The sequence below is a fragment of the Ambystoma mexicanum genome, chromosome 6p (assembly GCF_040938575.1).
Source record: "Ambystoma mexicanum isolate Mex_15411 chromosome 6p, UKY_AmexF1_1, whole genome shotgun sequence".
NCBI classification, from domain to species: domain Eukaryota; kingdom Metazoa; phylum Chordata; class Amphibia; order Caudata; family Ambystomatidae; genus Ambystoma; species Ambystoma mexicanum.
The window spans coordinates 1,088,884,974-1,088,899,857 of NC_090935.1; the positions used below are offsets into that span (position 1 = coordinate 1,088,884,974).

The 14,884-nt window shown below is 47.6% G+C and overlaps 1 protein-coding gene across 2 annotated transcripts in view; it reads right to left on the reverse strand.

Moving 5' to 3' along the window:
• The window catches only part of HABP4 (hyaluronan binding protein 4), a 119,307-nt gene that overhangs the window by 36,251 nt on the left and 68,172 nt on the right, over nucleotides 1-14,884 (reverse strand). For both annotated transcript variants that reach the window (XM_069625690.1, XM_069625691.1), the window contains exons 5-6: nucleotides 4,015-4,098; nucleotides 3,774-3,939 (exon numbers count right to left, since the gene is read on the reverse strand). In XM_069625690.1, the coding sequence (XP_069481791.1) occupies nucleotides 3,774-3,939; nucleotides 4,015-4,098 (250 nt within the window). The remainder of the gene's footprint in view (nucleotides 1-3,773; nucleotides 3,940-4,014; nucleotides 4,099-14,884) is intronic.

Consider the following 14,884-nt stretch of genomic DNA (forward strand, 5'->3'; position numbering starts at 1 on the left):
CACTTTTTGGCGGGCTTCTCCACAGAAGCCCTCCAAAATGGTGCCACTCTGTCTGGGAGGGGGATTAGGCACCCTGGACTGAGTTGCCTTGCCAACTCAAGTCGCACTATGTGATTGGCCCAGTGGTGAGCCACCCGGCTCACCACTTAGCATGTTTGAGTGACAGCTAGGCTGATGAATGGGGGTCTTGCTGCATAAAAGCAGGGCTTTGGGGACTGAAACTTCAGAAGTCGCCAGAGGACCTAAAGAATCCGAAAAAAAGGGGAGAAGCCGAGCCATCTACAGTGACGACACCACCGGTGGAGCCCTGCTGTACGAAACTCACCACTTTCCCAACGACAGGAGATCTTCCAGGAGAGTCTTCCCTTTGAGCTGGTGGGACCAACCAGTTCGCCTTCCTGGATCGTCTTGTGGTCGAATTGCCCGTGCCAAGCACCCCGGCAGCCGGATAGCCACGCTTCACCACTACCGAAACTAAAATGGTAACTTTTAACCAGGAAACTCTGCGGCTGGTTTCTTCCCTGGCAGTGCAACGATCTCCAGCTTTCCTCCATGTCGAGATCATCCCTTCCCCTGGACAAATCCCCGACTTGCACCCACTGCCAGGAACAACTGCCCCCGCTGGAGCTTTCTCACCATTTCAGGTACTGTGTCCCGCCTGGTCTCCCTTGCAGGCTGTCCAAGGTGTCCCGTAAATCCTCGACTCTCTATCCTGGGGTGACCTCGGACCTGCTAACATCTGACTTGATCCAACCTCTTGACTTTTCTGCAGAGACTTTGAGTGCATTTCCACTGATCTTGGGCACATTCCGCCTTGCTCTCGCCAAGAGTGGGCCTGGCCTATGAACTTTTTGCTCTACAGTAGACCCTGCCTTTCTTGACTTGCTGTGGTTTCTTAAAAGTGTTGGTACTGTGTGTTTTCCTATTCTGCCTTTTTAAACAAATTATTGGAGTGTTACCTAGGGTTACGCACTCACCTCTGTTTTGCTAAATAAGTGGCGCCTTAAGCTAGACTTGTTGAATAATTAACTAGGGAGGTGTATATACTTATAGTAACTGTTTGAACTTGCTTGACATTAGTGCCAGTGTATTTTTACAAGTGTGTTTTTAAATAATTATATACTTTTATACCAAAAGTCTGGTCAGTGTTTGCTTATGCTACTGTATTTTAAGCCCTATTGTGTATACTCTATATACTGCCTAACTCTTCTTGAGAGAAGTCCAATTGCTCAGCCACAGCTACCAGGTAAATCTGGGTGGTGCAGACTGCTACCAATTGGGTTTACTGCTTACTCCTGTAGTCTTACGTTTTGCAGTGGTCCCTAAGGGAACTGCACAGGTTTCTGCCTAACAGGCGGGACCCAAGAAGCAAGGAAAGCTCACCTTAGCCAGGAACCGTTTTGCCATTTGAGGTAGTCGAAGAGCTGAAACGCGAAACAGCCACTGAAAGTGAAGTTTGCCAAATGCTAGTTTTGACCATTGCAGTGTAGGAGTCCCGACGTCCTCCCTCTTGTCGGCCACATCAGCTGCATCTTTTCTTCATTTCTAAGGTACAGTAAAACAAGTCTAAGAACTTACCTCTTGCTGTAAAGTGCTAGTAACTTCCACAACTCACAAGTCTAATCAGCTTGTGAGCCCATATTTGATTCTTTTCATCAGACTAAACTTGTGTGCAAAGCCTTTTCCATTTAATTACCAGGAGTGCTTCATCCTATCCAACACTTTTGCCCATTGACTTTGGCTTAGCCTATTGAATTGTAGGACTAAGAGGATCTAAAAGTGTTTTGCCCTGCTTAAGAGATGTGTGATCTTGTGTTCTAATATTTGCCTTTTACCAACTTTTGTATTCTGAATACCAACAGTAAGATATTAATGTCCCCAGCACCCTAGTTATTGTAGTCATCTGTGGGTGTAGGTTGTCTCTGGGCCATCCCAAAAAGATATTTTCTGATACAGAAACTCAGTGTACAGTATTGAAGTATATTTGTGTTTTATTATTGCTCCCTTCTAAGGAAGGCTTTATAACTGATAAATGAATAATAGTTTATGCAAGAAACCTTGAGTCCAAGTTTATTTGAATACCTGTAACTGAATCATTGTATTCCACTAATGCTCACATTACCCCTCTTGAGATGAGCCTGGTTGCTCAACACGCTACCAAAACTGTAGTACAAGCCTATACCAAAGGTTGGATTGCCTATACCTGTAGTCATAGTTGTTTGTAGAGTTCCCGCAGGGTACTGCATTCAAACTTGACCAACACATGGACCGGCGTAGGCCCAATGGCCTTCTGGAATCTCGAAAACTCTTGCCCTTGAGGGGCCATAAAAGTCAATTCCAAATTGATCACCGCTTGTTGGCACACAGGCACTTACTGAAAAGTGCAAAAAAACCACAAGGACTCAACACTGAACATGTGGTAAAAATGTAAAGCTGGCTGTCAGAGGAAGGGCTTAGGGAGAGGGCAGTCATTGGCTGTGGCAGCATGACCGGGGGCTCAGTGATTTGTTTGTAGGAGAAGGTTTGTAATGAAAAGGCCTTTTCTTTTACAGAGGATTCCTGTCCCGACGATGGGGAATGAGCATGTGAACCTATGCCAAAACCCATGCTGGAGATAGCGAGAGAGGGAAAAGATTCCCACTCAGAACATCAAAACTACAGTGGTCCAGCACAAATTGCAGTGGTGGCCAAACAGGGAGAGAATTTACACAAAAATTGAAATCTACTCTAACAACTGTCAAGGTGGTACCTTAAGTAACTCCAAAGGGTTAAATGAATCTTTGATTTCATGTTAAAGTCTACCAATTCAGATTTATGCTTCTTGGAACAAAGTAGGGCATGGGGGGGGGGGGGGGGGGGAATCAGTTGTGCTCTGGTTTACCAAAGCTGGTACGAGCCAGGTGCTGATGTCCTGTGCAATCATCTAGTATACTGATCTCCCTAGAATCAAATCATATTGGTTTGACTGAAGAACTACCTTAGAAGGGATAGCAGTAGACTGAAAAGTGATGTGCTCCTGATTGTCCTTCTGTTCAGTGCAGATGAAGATGAAGAGCACTGTGGTGCCAAATAGTTTGGGATGAAATGGTAGTTTGGACCACAGGGCAAGCCTTAACAGGTATGTGCTCCCTATGTGTACTCCTGAATGGGCAGTGGCTGGTTCCTTGCACTAGAGGGGCAACCTCTTTTCTGGCCAATGGTGGTGCCAACTAAATGGTGCCAAATCCATCACTACCGCAGTCTTCCATGCAGTCAAGATGACTTGGCACAAACCCGTTCCATAGCTTGAATGCTACATGTTAAGCGACAAGTTCCTGACAACAGTAAAACTAATTGGGTGGACACTCCAAGACAATTGCCAGAGGTTCCATGACGGCCATCAAGTATGAACTGTTTACACGCTCCCCATGCTGTATGCCACATTATGAGGCAGGCAGTACAAATACGCCAACAAAACAAAATATGGACCTTGCCCGCGAGAAGCAAATATGTAATTCTGTACTAGCAGAAAGCTCTTGCCACATCCAGGAATAGTCCAGTCTACTGACCCATCAAAAGCGTTTTAAATTCTTAACGTATGCTGATTGGAAATTTCTTTCCCAACCAGTAAGGAATTAAGTAGGGCAAAATCTCACTGACCTGAATTTTTACAGATTTAGAAATATTTTTGATAAGTCGTCTCAATATTTGCATATGCCAGAACTTTGAAAGCATTACAAGTGCAAGGACAGAAAAGTATTAACATCTAATAATGTAAAGACTAGGTTACTTACATCATCTTTGTATTTTGACTTATGAATCACCACAGCTTTAGAAGGAACAGAAGAATCTGGCTTCCTGATGTTGAACTCAAGCTTTGGTCGAACTTGCGCCTGAAGACTTTTCCACTCATCCAAGGTCATTTCCTGAGCTGCAACTTCTACAGTTTCATCGATAACCCTAAAGACATACGTATATTTTATTTTACACATCTTGCACACTTACTGTAGCAAATGTTTAGGAGTGGAAAAATACCTGGTTTCTGGCTCGCCTTCAATTGCTTCGTGGTGCTCGTCAGTCTCGGTAGTCTCTTCCATTGGTGTAGTCTGTTCCATGTCACTAAAATATTTAAAAAGGTCAGACAAATTAGGCCAATTTGTTTAACAGTTCACTATGAAAGTTAACATTGGCGCTCCAGCATCAAACACTACCCAATTTGAAGGCAGATCACAGGACAATCTTTACAGAGTTAGTTCATGCTCCTTTCAAAGATGCAGACAGTTATCTTCACTAGATGAGTACCCCCGTTAGTGGTCCACTGGCAATGCCATAGACATTACTTTGCTAAGCAACCCACAAAAGCATGTACTTCCTGCCCCAGTGCCATTACAGATTTACTGATCAAGCATTTTACCACTGTGCGCCATTCTGGGGGCCTACTGCCTAGTTGAATGTAATTAGACCCAAAACCCATCAGCCACAATCATTGTACTCGGCCTAACCACCGGGCAGTAGAAAACACTGCATGTTTTACACTGCACATCACTATGGTTGGGGGTGGTCTCAGGGTGATCAGGCTTGTATAGGGGTACCCTTCATCGGGAAAGAATAAAAAACTTGGGGGGAGTTGGAAGGTACTGGATGAGCAATATAGATGGAATTTGACATGGCCCAAAGATCAGGGTAGTATCTAAGATCTGGAGAGTACACAATTCTTAAGGTGAGGCATAATCTAAAAGAGTGTAGATGTACCATGGATTTGTTTAAGCAGGCCTTTGAGGAGTATACACTGAATGCAAGTGTAATTCTGGGTAAAAGACAGATTAAAATCAAGGGACCGTGGCCAGAGCAAACAAGATTCAGTTAGACGAAACTGGGTGCATACCAACTTCCAGTATAGAATCAAACCTGGCACCCTGTCAATTGTCACTTTAAAATTGAACCCTGCACCATGGTCCCATGTGGCTCTTCTATGAAAAGCAATTGGTCCCAATTTCCTCTAGTACTGAGCGCATACAGTGGAGTACAAACTGATGGTAGGCTGTAAAATGCAAGATGATAAGCCCAAGTCTTAGAGAAACAGAAGAACAAACTCAACCATTGGCAAAGTTCTTTGTACTGGATGTCTGACATTTCTAATCTTGGATATATTCCCATTCAGCAACCGCTGCAACAGAATTTTTCACAACAGAAGGTGCTGATCTAGTGTACCTCAGCAGCCGCCATCCCCACTTGATTAGGACGTTGGTATATGCACTGCGCCCGTTCGTCTCAGTTCTTACTCTCCCCCCTCCGCCCCCCCCCCGTTGTATGCACCCGACGTCTCCAAGGCCACAAGATGACCAAAAGTTGAAAGATGTGTAAATGTGGAAATTCTCCCAAAGATCGAGGGAGAGGGTGATTAGGAATACATGGGAGTACCGTTGTCAAAACATTCAGGGGTGATTTATTCCTAGAATTCATTGTGTTCTCCCACATATTGCACATCTTTGCTAGATTCCCATAGTCGTATGGCGGAGAGAATAATGCTGTGTAAAACAGCATTCCCAAACCTCGCCTCCTTGCCCAGATGCAGAACCTGCAAAATAATCCTGTGTGAAGAGAAAACCATGTTGCAGCAAATCTGAGGTCCTGCACTGGTATCCCTTGATGCAAAGCCGAAGTAGTAGCCACACTTCTGGTTAAGACGGGAGGTACATACTTGGCCACCAAGTTATAGCATTCACAAATGCATAAAATCCAGGAAGATGTTTGCTTGGTTTAGCATATCCCCAATAAAAAAAAATATATATATATATTTTTTTTTTTTTTTAAATCGTTCTGCCAGAGTTTTGCAATTCTATTGATGTAGAACACGCCCTTTTTGGATGTAGGCAATTAATCCTGTTTGAACGTCCAACCAGTGAGAAAATATAAGCTAAGAAAACATATACCAGAGGGCCCAGATCGCAAACAGACAACACTATCTTTCCTGCTGTATCCCTTCACAAAGAGGTAAAGATACACAGCAGGAGACATGTATACACTCAGCTTAGATATGAAAAACCAAGACAGACAACGCAAGCAATTGCATATTTGGAATTGCTGTTAGCTAAGATTTTCCTGTGTCAACACCTGAACTTTGCTTTTTCTAGATTATTTTTCCTTATACATCCAAGTGAAAACCTCTTCCCAAACAGATTTTACACTCCATAGTGTCTTAATCATCTTTGACAACTTTGTCACCAAGTGCCTATTGTTGCTGGGATGCCCTAGGACAGTGGTTTTCAAACTTTTTTGGCCTGGGCCCCCCCCCCCCCCCTGGGCAAAATTTGGGCAGGTCGGGACCCCCCAGAAATGCCAAATGGACAGTATATACTGCGCGCCGTCACCTGCTCCCATCAGTCGCTGGGCTCCCTCATCCCACCCCTACCGAGTCGCTGGTCTCTCCCTACCCCATCACACACCCTGGGCTCTCCCCACTCTGCTCCCACCACTATCCTATGGTTCCTGCCCATTGTGCTCCCACCATAGTCCACGGGTTCCCCCATCCCATTCCCAACAGTCTGAGGGCCAGTGGCGGCTGGTGATTTTTTTTTTTTTTTTTTTTTAAGTGGAGGGACACAACTATTTCCCCCAAAAATGTCATAGCGGCCGAGCATAGTGAGCCCAAACCAATAAAGGGTGTTTTGGGGAGGACGGGGGAGGTTTCCCCCTGTGAATTTTTTTAAACTAATGGGTTAAAATGTTGCATTGTAGAGCATACCTTTAACACAATAAAAGGGAATAGTTTACCTGTAACTCCATTTCTCCAGCATTGGTGTCTTTCATGGATTCACATGCTTAGAATATTCCCCGTCGTCAGACTGGGACCCCTCGGTACACATATATAGCCTTTTCCAATAGGAAAACTTCTGACACTTTTGTGTCCCATCTACATCCTTTTAGGACCCGCCTACGCATGCTCTGTAGGCCGTCCCCGTATAAGAGGCCCGCCCCCGCGGTTCCCCTTCAAATGTCAGCCCCTCCAAAGTAGGAAGGGTTAAATTTATCAACTACATTACATTCCGGGGAGGTTGGCGGGCGCATGTGAATCCATGAAAGATACCAATGCTGGAGAAATGGAGTTACAGGTAAGAAACTATTCCCTTCTCCAGCATTGGATCTTTCATGGATTCACATGCTTAGAATAGATTGTATAGCAGTAACACTTGAGACGGCAGTGAGAATGTAATGTAATATACCCTCAACATACTACACAATGCATATGTACAGTAGGAATAAGCTACCTCATATAACCTTACCCACATAAAACAAACTGTCATTAAAAAGGTAGACAACAGATTCTCCACAGCGTTGAGCTTACCTTACTGAAACAGATGGCGCAGGACAGCTCTTCCCATCTGCACCTCGTCCGCATGCTGCCTGGCAAGGCAGTAGTGGCGGGTAAACATGTGGGGCACTGACCATGCCGCAGCTTGGCATATGTCAGTCAACGGAATTCCTGCCCATAAAGCTGAGGACATCGATCTTGTAGAATGGGCTCTAGGATGTCCTTGCAGTGGCCTTCCGGCCTTAGAGTGACAAAACGCAATTGTCAATGAGACCCATCGAGCCAATCCTTGTTTAGAGATTGCTTTTCCTCTCGTCGACGGACCATATGCGACGAACAGTTGTCGAGTAGACCTGAATTCCTGTGTACGATGTAGGTAAAATTTCAGAGCCCTCTTAACGTCCAGGGTATGAAGAGCTTTTTCTGCTGCCGATGATGGTGTGGCGAAGAAAGTAGGGAGAACAATGGACGAGTGTTTGTGATACACTGTCGGAACTTTTGGGATGAACATAGGATTAGTTGCCAGGACTACTTTGTCCTTAAAGAATCTTAGGTATGGCGGGTCTACGACCAGCGCTTGCAGTTCCGAGATTCTTCTAGCTGATGTGATAGCAATCAAGAATGCCAACTTCCACGAAATGAATTTTATGTCGGACGTGGCCATAGGCTCAAAAGGCGGTTTCATTAAGCCTGCCAACACTGTTGAGACTCCAAGTCGGGGGAAACGTTTTTCCGGGGGAAAAGCTCGAAATAAACCCCTCATGAAGTGTTTTACAAGTCTGTCGCTAAATAGAGGAGACGACTGCCTTTTCCTTGTGAACCTCGAGATGGCTGCCAGGTGCACCTTTTATCGATGTGAAGGATAATCTCCTCTCCGCCAAGAGGAGCAGGTAAGGTAGAACTTGTTCCGGCGTCACCGACAACGGTTGTAGGCCCTGTTGTCCCCTAGACCATTCACAGAACCTCCGCCACTTATAGGAGTAGGATTTGTTTGTAGAGGGGGCTCTAGCCGCCTGCAGAATTTTTTTGACAATCCTCCGAAATGTCTAAAGCACCGAACTCCGAAAAGTCAGGAGCCAGGCTGTAAGGTTGAGACTGTCCGGGTCGTGATGCTACACCGTGCCTTTGTCCCGGGATAGTAGGTTCGGGACTTTCGGAAACCCTATGGGATGTTCCAGCGACAGGTGAAGCAGGTCGGAGAACCACTGTTGCCTTGGCCAGTATGGTGTCACTAGAATTACCCGGCAATTGTATCTGCGTATCCACTGTATTGTCCTCCGTATGAGGGGGGGAATGGGGGGAAAAGCATAGAGGAACATGTCCGTCCATGGGAAGGAGAATGCCTCCCCCCTGGAGCCCTCTTGAGGCCATCTGCTTGCGAATTGCTCGTATTTCTTGTTGTCTTTGGTCGCGAAGGGGTCCAGAGGGGGGTGACCCCATTTCTCGAACACTATCAGGTGAACTGTGTCCATTTCCCACTCGTGTAACTGGGCCATGCTTCTGCTGAGGAAGTCTGCTTGGGAGTTCCTCACTCCTGGAAGGTGATGAGTCACAATGGAAATTTCGTGCTTTAATGCCCAATGCCATGTTTTCTGGGCTTCTATGGAAAGAATTCTTGATCGCGTCCCTCCTGGTTTCCTCAGATAAAACATGGCCGTTGTATTGTCAGTCAGTATTCGTACTCGCGAGCCCTTGATGTGTGGTAGGAATGCCTTCAAGGCCCATCGTACTGCTCTAACACGTTTATGTGTAGTAGTTACTCAGTTGGAGACCAGCGACCTTGCGTTTGGAGAGCACCCATGTGAGCTCCCCATCCGGTTAGGGACGCATCCGTGACTATGGTTCGCTGAAACTCCGGCTCCTGTAGGGGTACGCCGTTGTTCAGATTGTGGAAACTCTGCCACCACTGAAGGGTCCGAAGCAGCTTGTCAATGGTTCTCTTGTCTGACCACGATCCTTGAGCCTGCGTCCATCGGTCCGCGAGGGATTCCTGGACTGGCCTCATGAATAGGTGACAGTTTTCCACCAGATGGATGCAGGATGCCATGGCCCCTAGGACCGAAACGTATTTTCTCACTGAGATCTTGGCGTTTCGCCGTAGTCGGCATGCTTGTTGATTGAGTCTTGAGGTTCTGTCGAGAGAAGGTTTCACTAGCCCTAACTGGGTCTCGAACTGTGCCCCCAGGAATACCAGCGATCTCGATGGCTGCAGAGAGGATTTTTCGAAGTTTATGGCGAATCCCAGCTGTTGTAGAAGATGCATGGTGGCTTGTAAACTTGTGTTGGTCGACGCTGGGAAGGAACCCCTTACCAGCCAGTCGTCGAGCTATGGGTATACATGGTGGCCTTGCTTCCTTAGCCAGGCAGCAACTGGAGCCAGGCATTTCGTGAACGTTCTGGGGAGGTCTTGAGCCCAAAAGGAAGAACCGTGAACTGGTAGTGAGTCCGCCCTATTACAAAATTTAGGAATTTCCTGTGTTTCCAACACATTGGAATATGGAAATACGCGTCCTGCAAATCCAGGGACACTAGAAAATCCCCCTCTTGAACGGCGCGGATCACTTCCTGCAGAGTGAGCATCTTGAATTTTAGGCTCTTTAAAGACTTGTTGAGATCGCGTAAGTCTAAAATGGGACGCCATTTGTTGTTCGGCTTTTTTACGACGAAATATCTTGAGTAGACTCCTTGACCTCTCTGATGTTGGAACTAATTCTATCACGCCCTTTGCTAACATGAGTGTTACCTCTTGCTGCAGTATCTTCAGATGGGAATGAGCGGTGAACGCAGGTGGAATTTGCAGAGGGCTGTATTTGAATTGTAGAGTGTCCGTTTCTTATAGTATCCAGCACCCATTGATCCGTTATTATTCGATTCCCATTCGTCGACATATGCTGAAACTCTTCCCCCCAGAACCGTGTGTTGTATGTCACTGCTGATCTTTATTTTGCTCGTCTCTCGACGACGACGGATATGATGGTCTTTTCCTGGAAGTCTGGAAGTTCCGGCGACGGTTTGCCGTTTGGGAGGCACGTCTGTATCCCTGGGAGGGGTAAGCTGATCTGCCAAAGGATCTGTCTCCAGATGCAGAGAATCTTGAATTACCTGAAGCCACGGGACGAAGAGACTTGTAGTTTCTGCCACTCAGGAGGGCACCCAATGAACGTGCCGTGTCAGAGTCCGAGTCCTCTTTCATTCCCTTCAGGGCTTCGTCCACCTTCTCACCGAAAAGAAGGTCTCCCTCAAAGGGCATATCTAAAACTTTGTATTGTACTTCTGGCCTGAAGTAGGTACACTTAAGCCATGACTGTCGACGTAATACGACCCCATTATTGACTTGCTTGAAGCCTGACTCAGCGAGGTCCACCGCGATGTTTATTGCGTGATGAGGCTTCCTCACCTTCTCGGACGAGTAACATCGCTGCCTTCCTATGCTCTTCCGGAAGATGATCAAGCAACGGAGCTAGCCTGTGCCACATCTCCCCATCGTATCTGGCAACAATTTACTATTGCCAAAGGCATCTTGGCGTCTCGCTTCGTTCTCAGGAGTCGTCGTGTACTTGTGCTGGGCCTTCGCCTTCCTCGCCGCCGACACCTCCGAGTCTGGCGTTGGTTGGGAGGATAAACACTTGGGGGTAGACTCTGGAGCCTTAAACTTTTTTTCCAGGCATCCTTTCACTGCCGGCTCTGAAAACGGGTGACGCATTGTCTGCAACCCCTCCTTCCATACATGGTCTAGTATTGGTATCGAGAACACAGACCTCCTTCTCTTACCCATGTGGTCGAACAAAAAAGTCCTTTCTGTTCTTCCTGGGACAAACCAAATTCTTTGCATGCCTTCTCCATCATAGAATGGAATGACGCAATGTCGTCCGGAGGGGACGGGTGAGCTGGGCTTCTAGGGGTTTCCAACTCCACCTGACTCCCAGGTTGGATCCCTGGAGGGGGATGAGGAGATATCCGACATGGCTCCCCTGTCAGACTCCGAATCTGGCAGCTCACCTTCCTCTTTTGCCAGTGCTGAGATTGGCGTGCGTAGGTGCGTCGGTTGACGAGACAGGCCCGGCTCGTCGACGGGTGACACTGGCAGGTTTGCCTGAGGTATGCTCTGGTCCAACGACTAACAACTGATATGGACAGAATTTCCAACGACAAAACAGATTGAGGAATGAGAAGAGGGGCAGATACCGGTATAACGGATCCCCTAGTCGACGACTTGTCAGCCACTTGTAGTCCTAGGTGTCTGCTGGGCCAGCTATTCTATCATTCTCGTCCTCCGAGGACAGCAACACAGCCTGTTCTTGTAATAAAGTATCCGGGGGGGGGGGGGGGGGGGGTCGGATCAAAAACTTCAGGACTCCAGGCCTCCTGTAAAACCCCCGTCGACGAGGCCATCGTCGTTGGGACGGTGGATGCCACCTGCGTAAGTGGCAGGGTGGAGGCCGATGACTGGGCCGCCGTCGACGGTGACTTAGCAGGTGGTTTTGGCGGTCCCGCCTTTGCCACACTTGACTTGCTTTTACTCGACTCGTGGTCGATCTATGATGATCGCCCGAGGAGGATTTCCTTTTCATGCTTTTTTGATGAAGATGATTTCTTTGACAAGGAGTCTCTAGTTGAGTGACTTCCAGACGACTCTTTTTCCGTCGGTCGAGATTTTCGCCGGTGGTTCCGACGAGGTAGCGCGGCGTGATGTTTTCGCTGATTGTGTGGAGCCTACCTCCGAAGGGGGGGGGTATGCCCCCGCTCCATCATTCAGCCATGCCACCAGTCGTCGACTGCGATCTTTGAGGGTTTTTTGAGAAAACCCTTTGCATATGTCGCAGTTATCCGCCGAATGATGAGGGTGGAGGCAATATATACAATCCATATGTCCGTCCCCCTCGTAAACTTTTCAAGCCACACGTCGCGCATGGGCGAAACAGCGCTTTTCCTGACCCGGAGGACATTTTCTGTACTCGAATTCCAGTAATGCAACCTTGTACAAAATAGTAAGACAACGCGAGGAGATCCCACTACTTTGGAGACGGTTGAAATCTGAAGGGGAACCGCGGGGGCGGGCCTCTTATACGGGGCCGGCCTATGGAGCATGCGTAAAAGGACGTAGATAGGACACAAAAGTGTCGGAAGTTTTCCTATTGGAAAAGGCTATATATGTGTACCGAGGGGTCCCAGTCTGACGACGGGGAATATTCTAAGCATGTGAATCCATGAAAGATCCAATGCTGGAGAATGGGTAAATAGCCAACGGTTTGCAATTGGTGCTGGGGGGCCCCAGGCGGCAGGCATTGATATCGATTTTATTTCTATTGTGGTCGTACACAAGTGTTTCAGAGAAGGACAACGCAAGGGAGGGGAACAAGAGAATAAAACATCTATCTTACTAGGCCCAGTGACATTGAGAACACGCAAGTGCATGGGTGGGGGGGCAGTGCATGGAAGTGGAAAGTGCAAAGCAGAGGAGAAACAGATTAACAATAAAAGGCAACAAACAGTGGTAGTGCAGCCAGCAATTTGCAAGTGCTACGTTTAAGGCAGCAGACAGGGTAGGTCTGATAAGTGCAGGAAGAAAGGGGGGGGCTGTATGGGTACAGATACAGACCCCAGGGCAAGGGGTGGCCCAGAGGCAGTGCGGGCGAGTGGCAGGGTGAGCAGGTACCTGCGCCCAGAGGGTGGCCAGGTGTACAGTGCCAAGAGAGAACAGATCAGCAGGGGAGAGGGGGAGTGAAGGCAGAAGAGAGGAAGGTCTTGTTGTTTTTGGAACCAGAGATGGTTCAAAGTTTTAGAGTGGCAGGGCGGCTGTTCGAGGGAGGGCCCCAGCCGAAGACAGATCTACCCCCCCAGCTCGTTCCTTTGAAAAAGGACGGACCCTGAAGGAGTTGGAGGTAGAGGAGCGAAGAGCGCGAGAAGGGAGGCATTTGCGGAGGGATAGGTGAAGGTATTTTGGCCCCAGAAAGCTGTGTGGACAATGCAGAGTATGTCCAGTAAAAAAGATACCATCCCTGTCCCCTGGGCCCCACTGGTCCTAACACAATAAACATGACTGTTTGCAAGGCGCTGCACAGTCATACAGCTATCATTCACGTGAGCATCCATCACCATACACTCACTCATAACATAAGCATACACATGTTTAAATAAAAACAATGAACATAAACGTACCTTCTGCATTGGCCTGCGTGTGGGTGCTGAAACGGCCTGCTCCAGGCTGCTCTGTCCGTATGTCCAAGGAGGCACAGGAGCTCCCCTCGGACATGCAGTGCCCAGCCAGCATTTCCAATGGGCTATGCAATGCTGGCTAAGCAAAACACCCCAGCACTTACACGGCTCAGTGAGCATGTGTGGCTGGGGAACTAAACTGAACTGTCAAAGGGAAACAGTGTTTCCCTTTGACAGTTCAGCCAGCCCAGGAGCACTCCATTAGCTGGAAAAAACAGCTGAGGGAGTGCTTACTGTTCACTGGGCTGGCTCCTTAGCTCCTTAGCTCCTCCATAGAGGGGCCACTGGGTGGGTGTCCCCTCACCAATGCCTGTACCAAAAATGTAAAATGCTAGTGTGGGCCAGTCAAAATGGGCCACCATTTTGACCAATGTGGACCAGTTTGATGAGTTACTTAACTATGCAGTTAGTAATTTTGACCATTGTTGCTGAATATATCACAATTTACAGTGGGCTTCATTACAACTCTGGCGGTAGCTGTGCTGGTAAAACCGGCACGGCTGCCGACGGAGTTGCATCCGGGTCCGGCACCTGCAAATGGGCAATTACCAGGTCATGCAAAGTTAGGCAGACCTGATAATTGCCCTTTCGCAGGTGCCGATAGATCCCATTTGAGCCCCATAGGGCTCAATGGGGAGCTCGGATGCACCGGTACCGTTAATAACGGTGCCGGTGCATCCGACGAATGGTGCTCGCGGGTGCCGCATGGTCTTTCAGGTCAGACCTGGCTGGCTGTCAGGCGAGCACAACTCTTACTATGGCGGTATGGTAGCAATGGTGCCGGTAGCTTACCGGCACAGTTGTTACCATACCGCCATAGTTGTAATGAGGCCCAGTCTGTCTAAAGGAATGAATATCCATTTACAACTGTGGGCCACTTTCATTGTTGCTTGAGACAGTTTCATGCTTCAGCCCGACCATGTGAGCAACCCCAGCCCATTTCTTCCAATCTAAAAAAAAAGTTTAATATTTCATGCTGAGCTCTCAGGGCCCCCCCAGGGATGCACCCGTGGACACCTGGGGAGGGGGGTCGCGCCACAGTTTGAATACTGCTGCCCTAGGGGCTACTCTTAACTCTCTGGCTAACCTTGTGAGAACTACAGTTCCCAAGAACAGAAATAATCTTTGGATCCTTTATACATTTTATTAGGTGAGACCAGTGTTAAGCAAAGTTTGAATGCAGTACCCTGTGGGAACACTACAAACAACTATGACTACAGGTATAGGCTATCCAACCTTTGGTATAAGATTGTGCTACCAAAAGCAGCCAGGCTTCTCAAGAGGGGATATGTGAGCTGTAGTGAAGTTACAAAGATTTACAGGTATTTAAATAAACTTACTGAAATTATAATTGTGTTTATGCAAGAAACCTTGTCA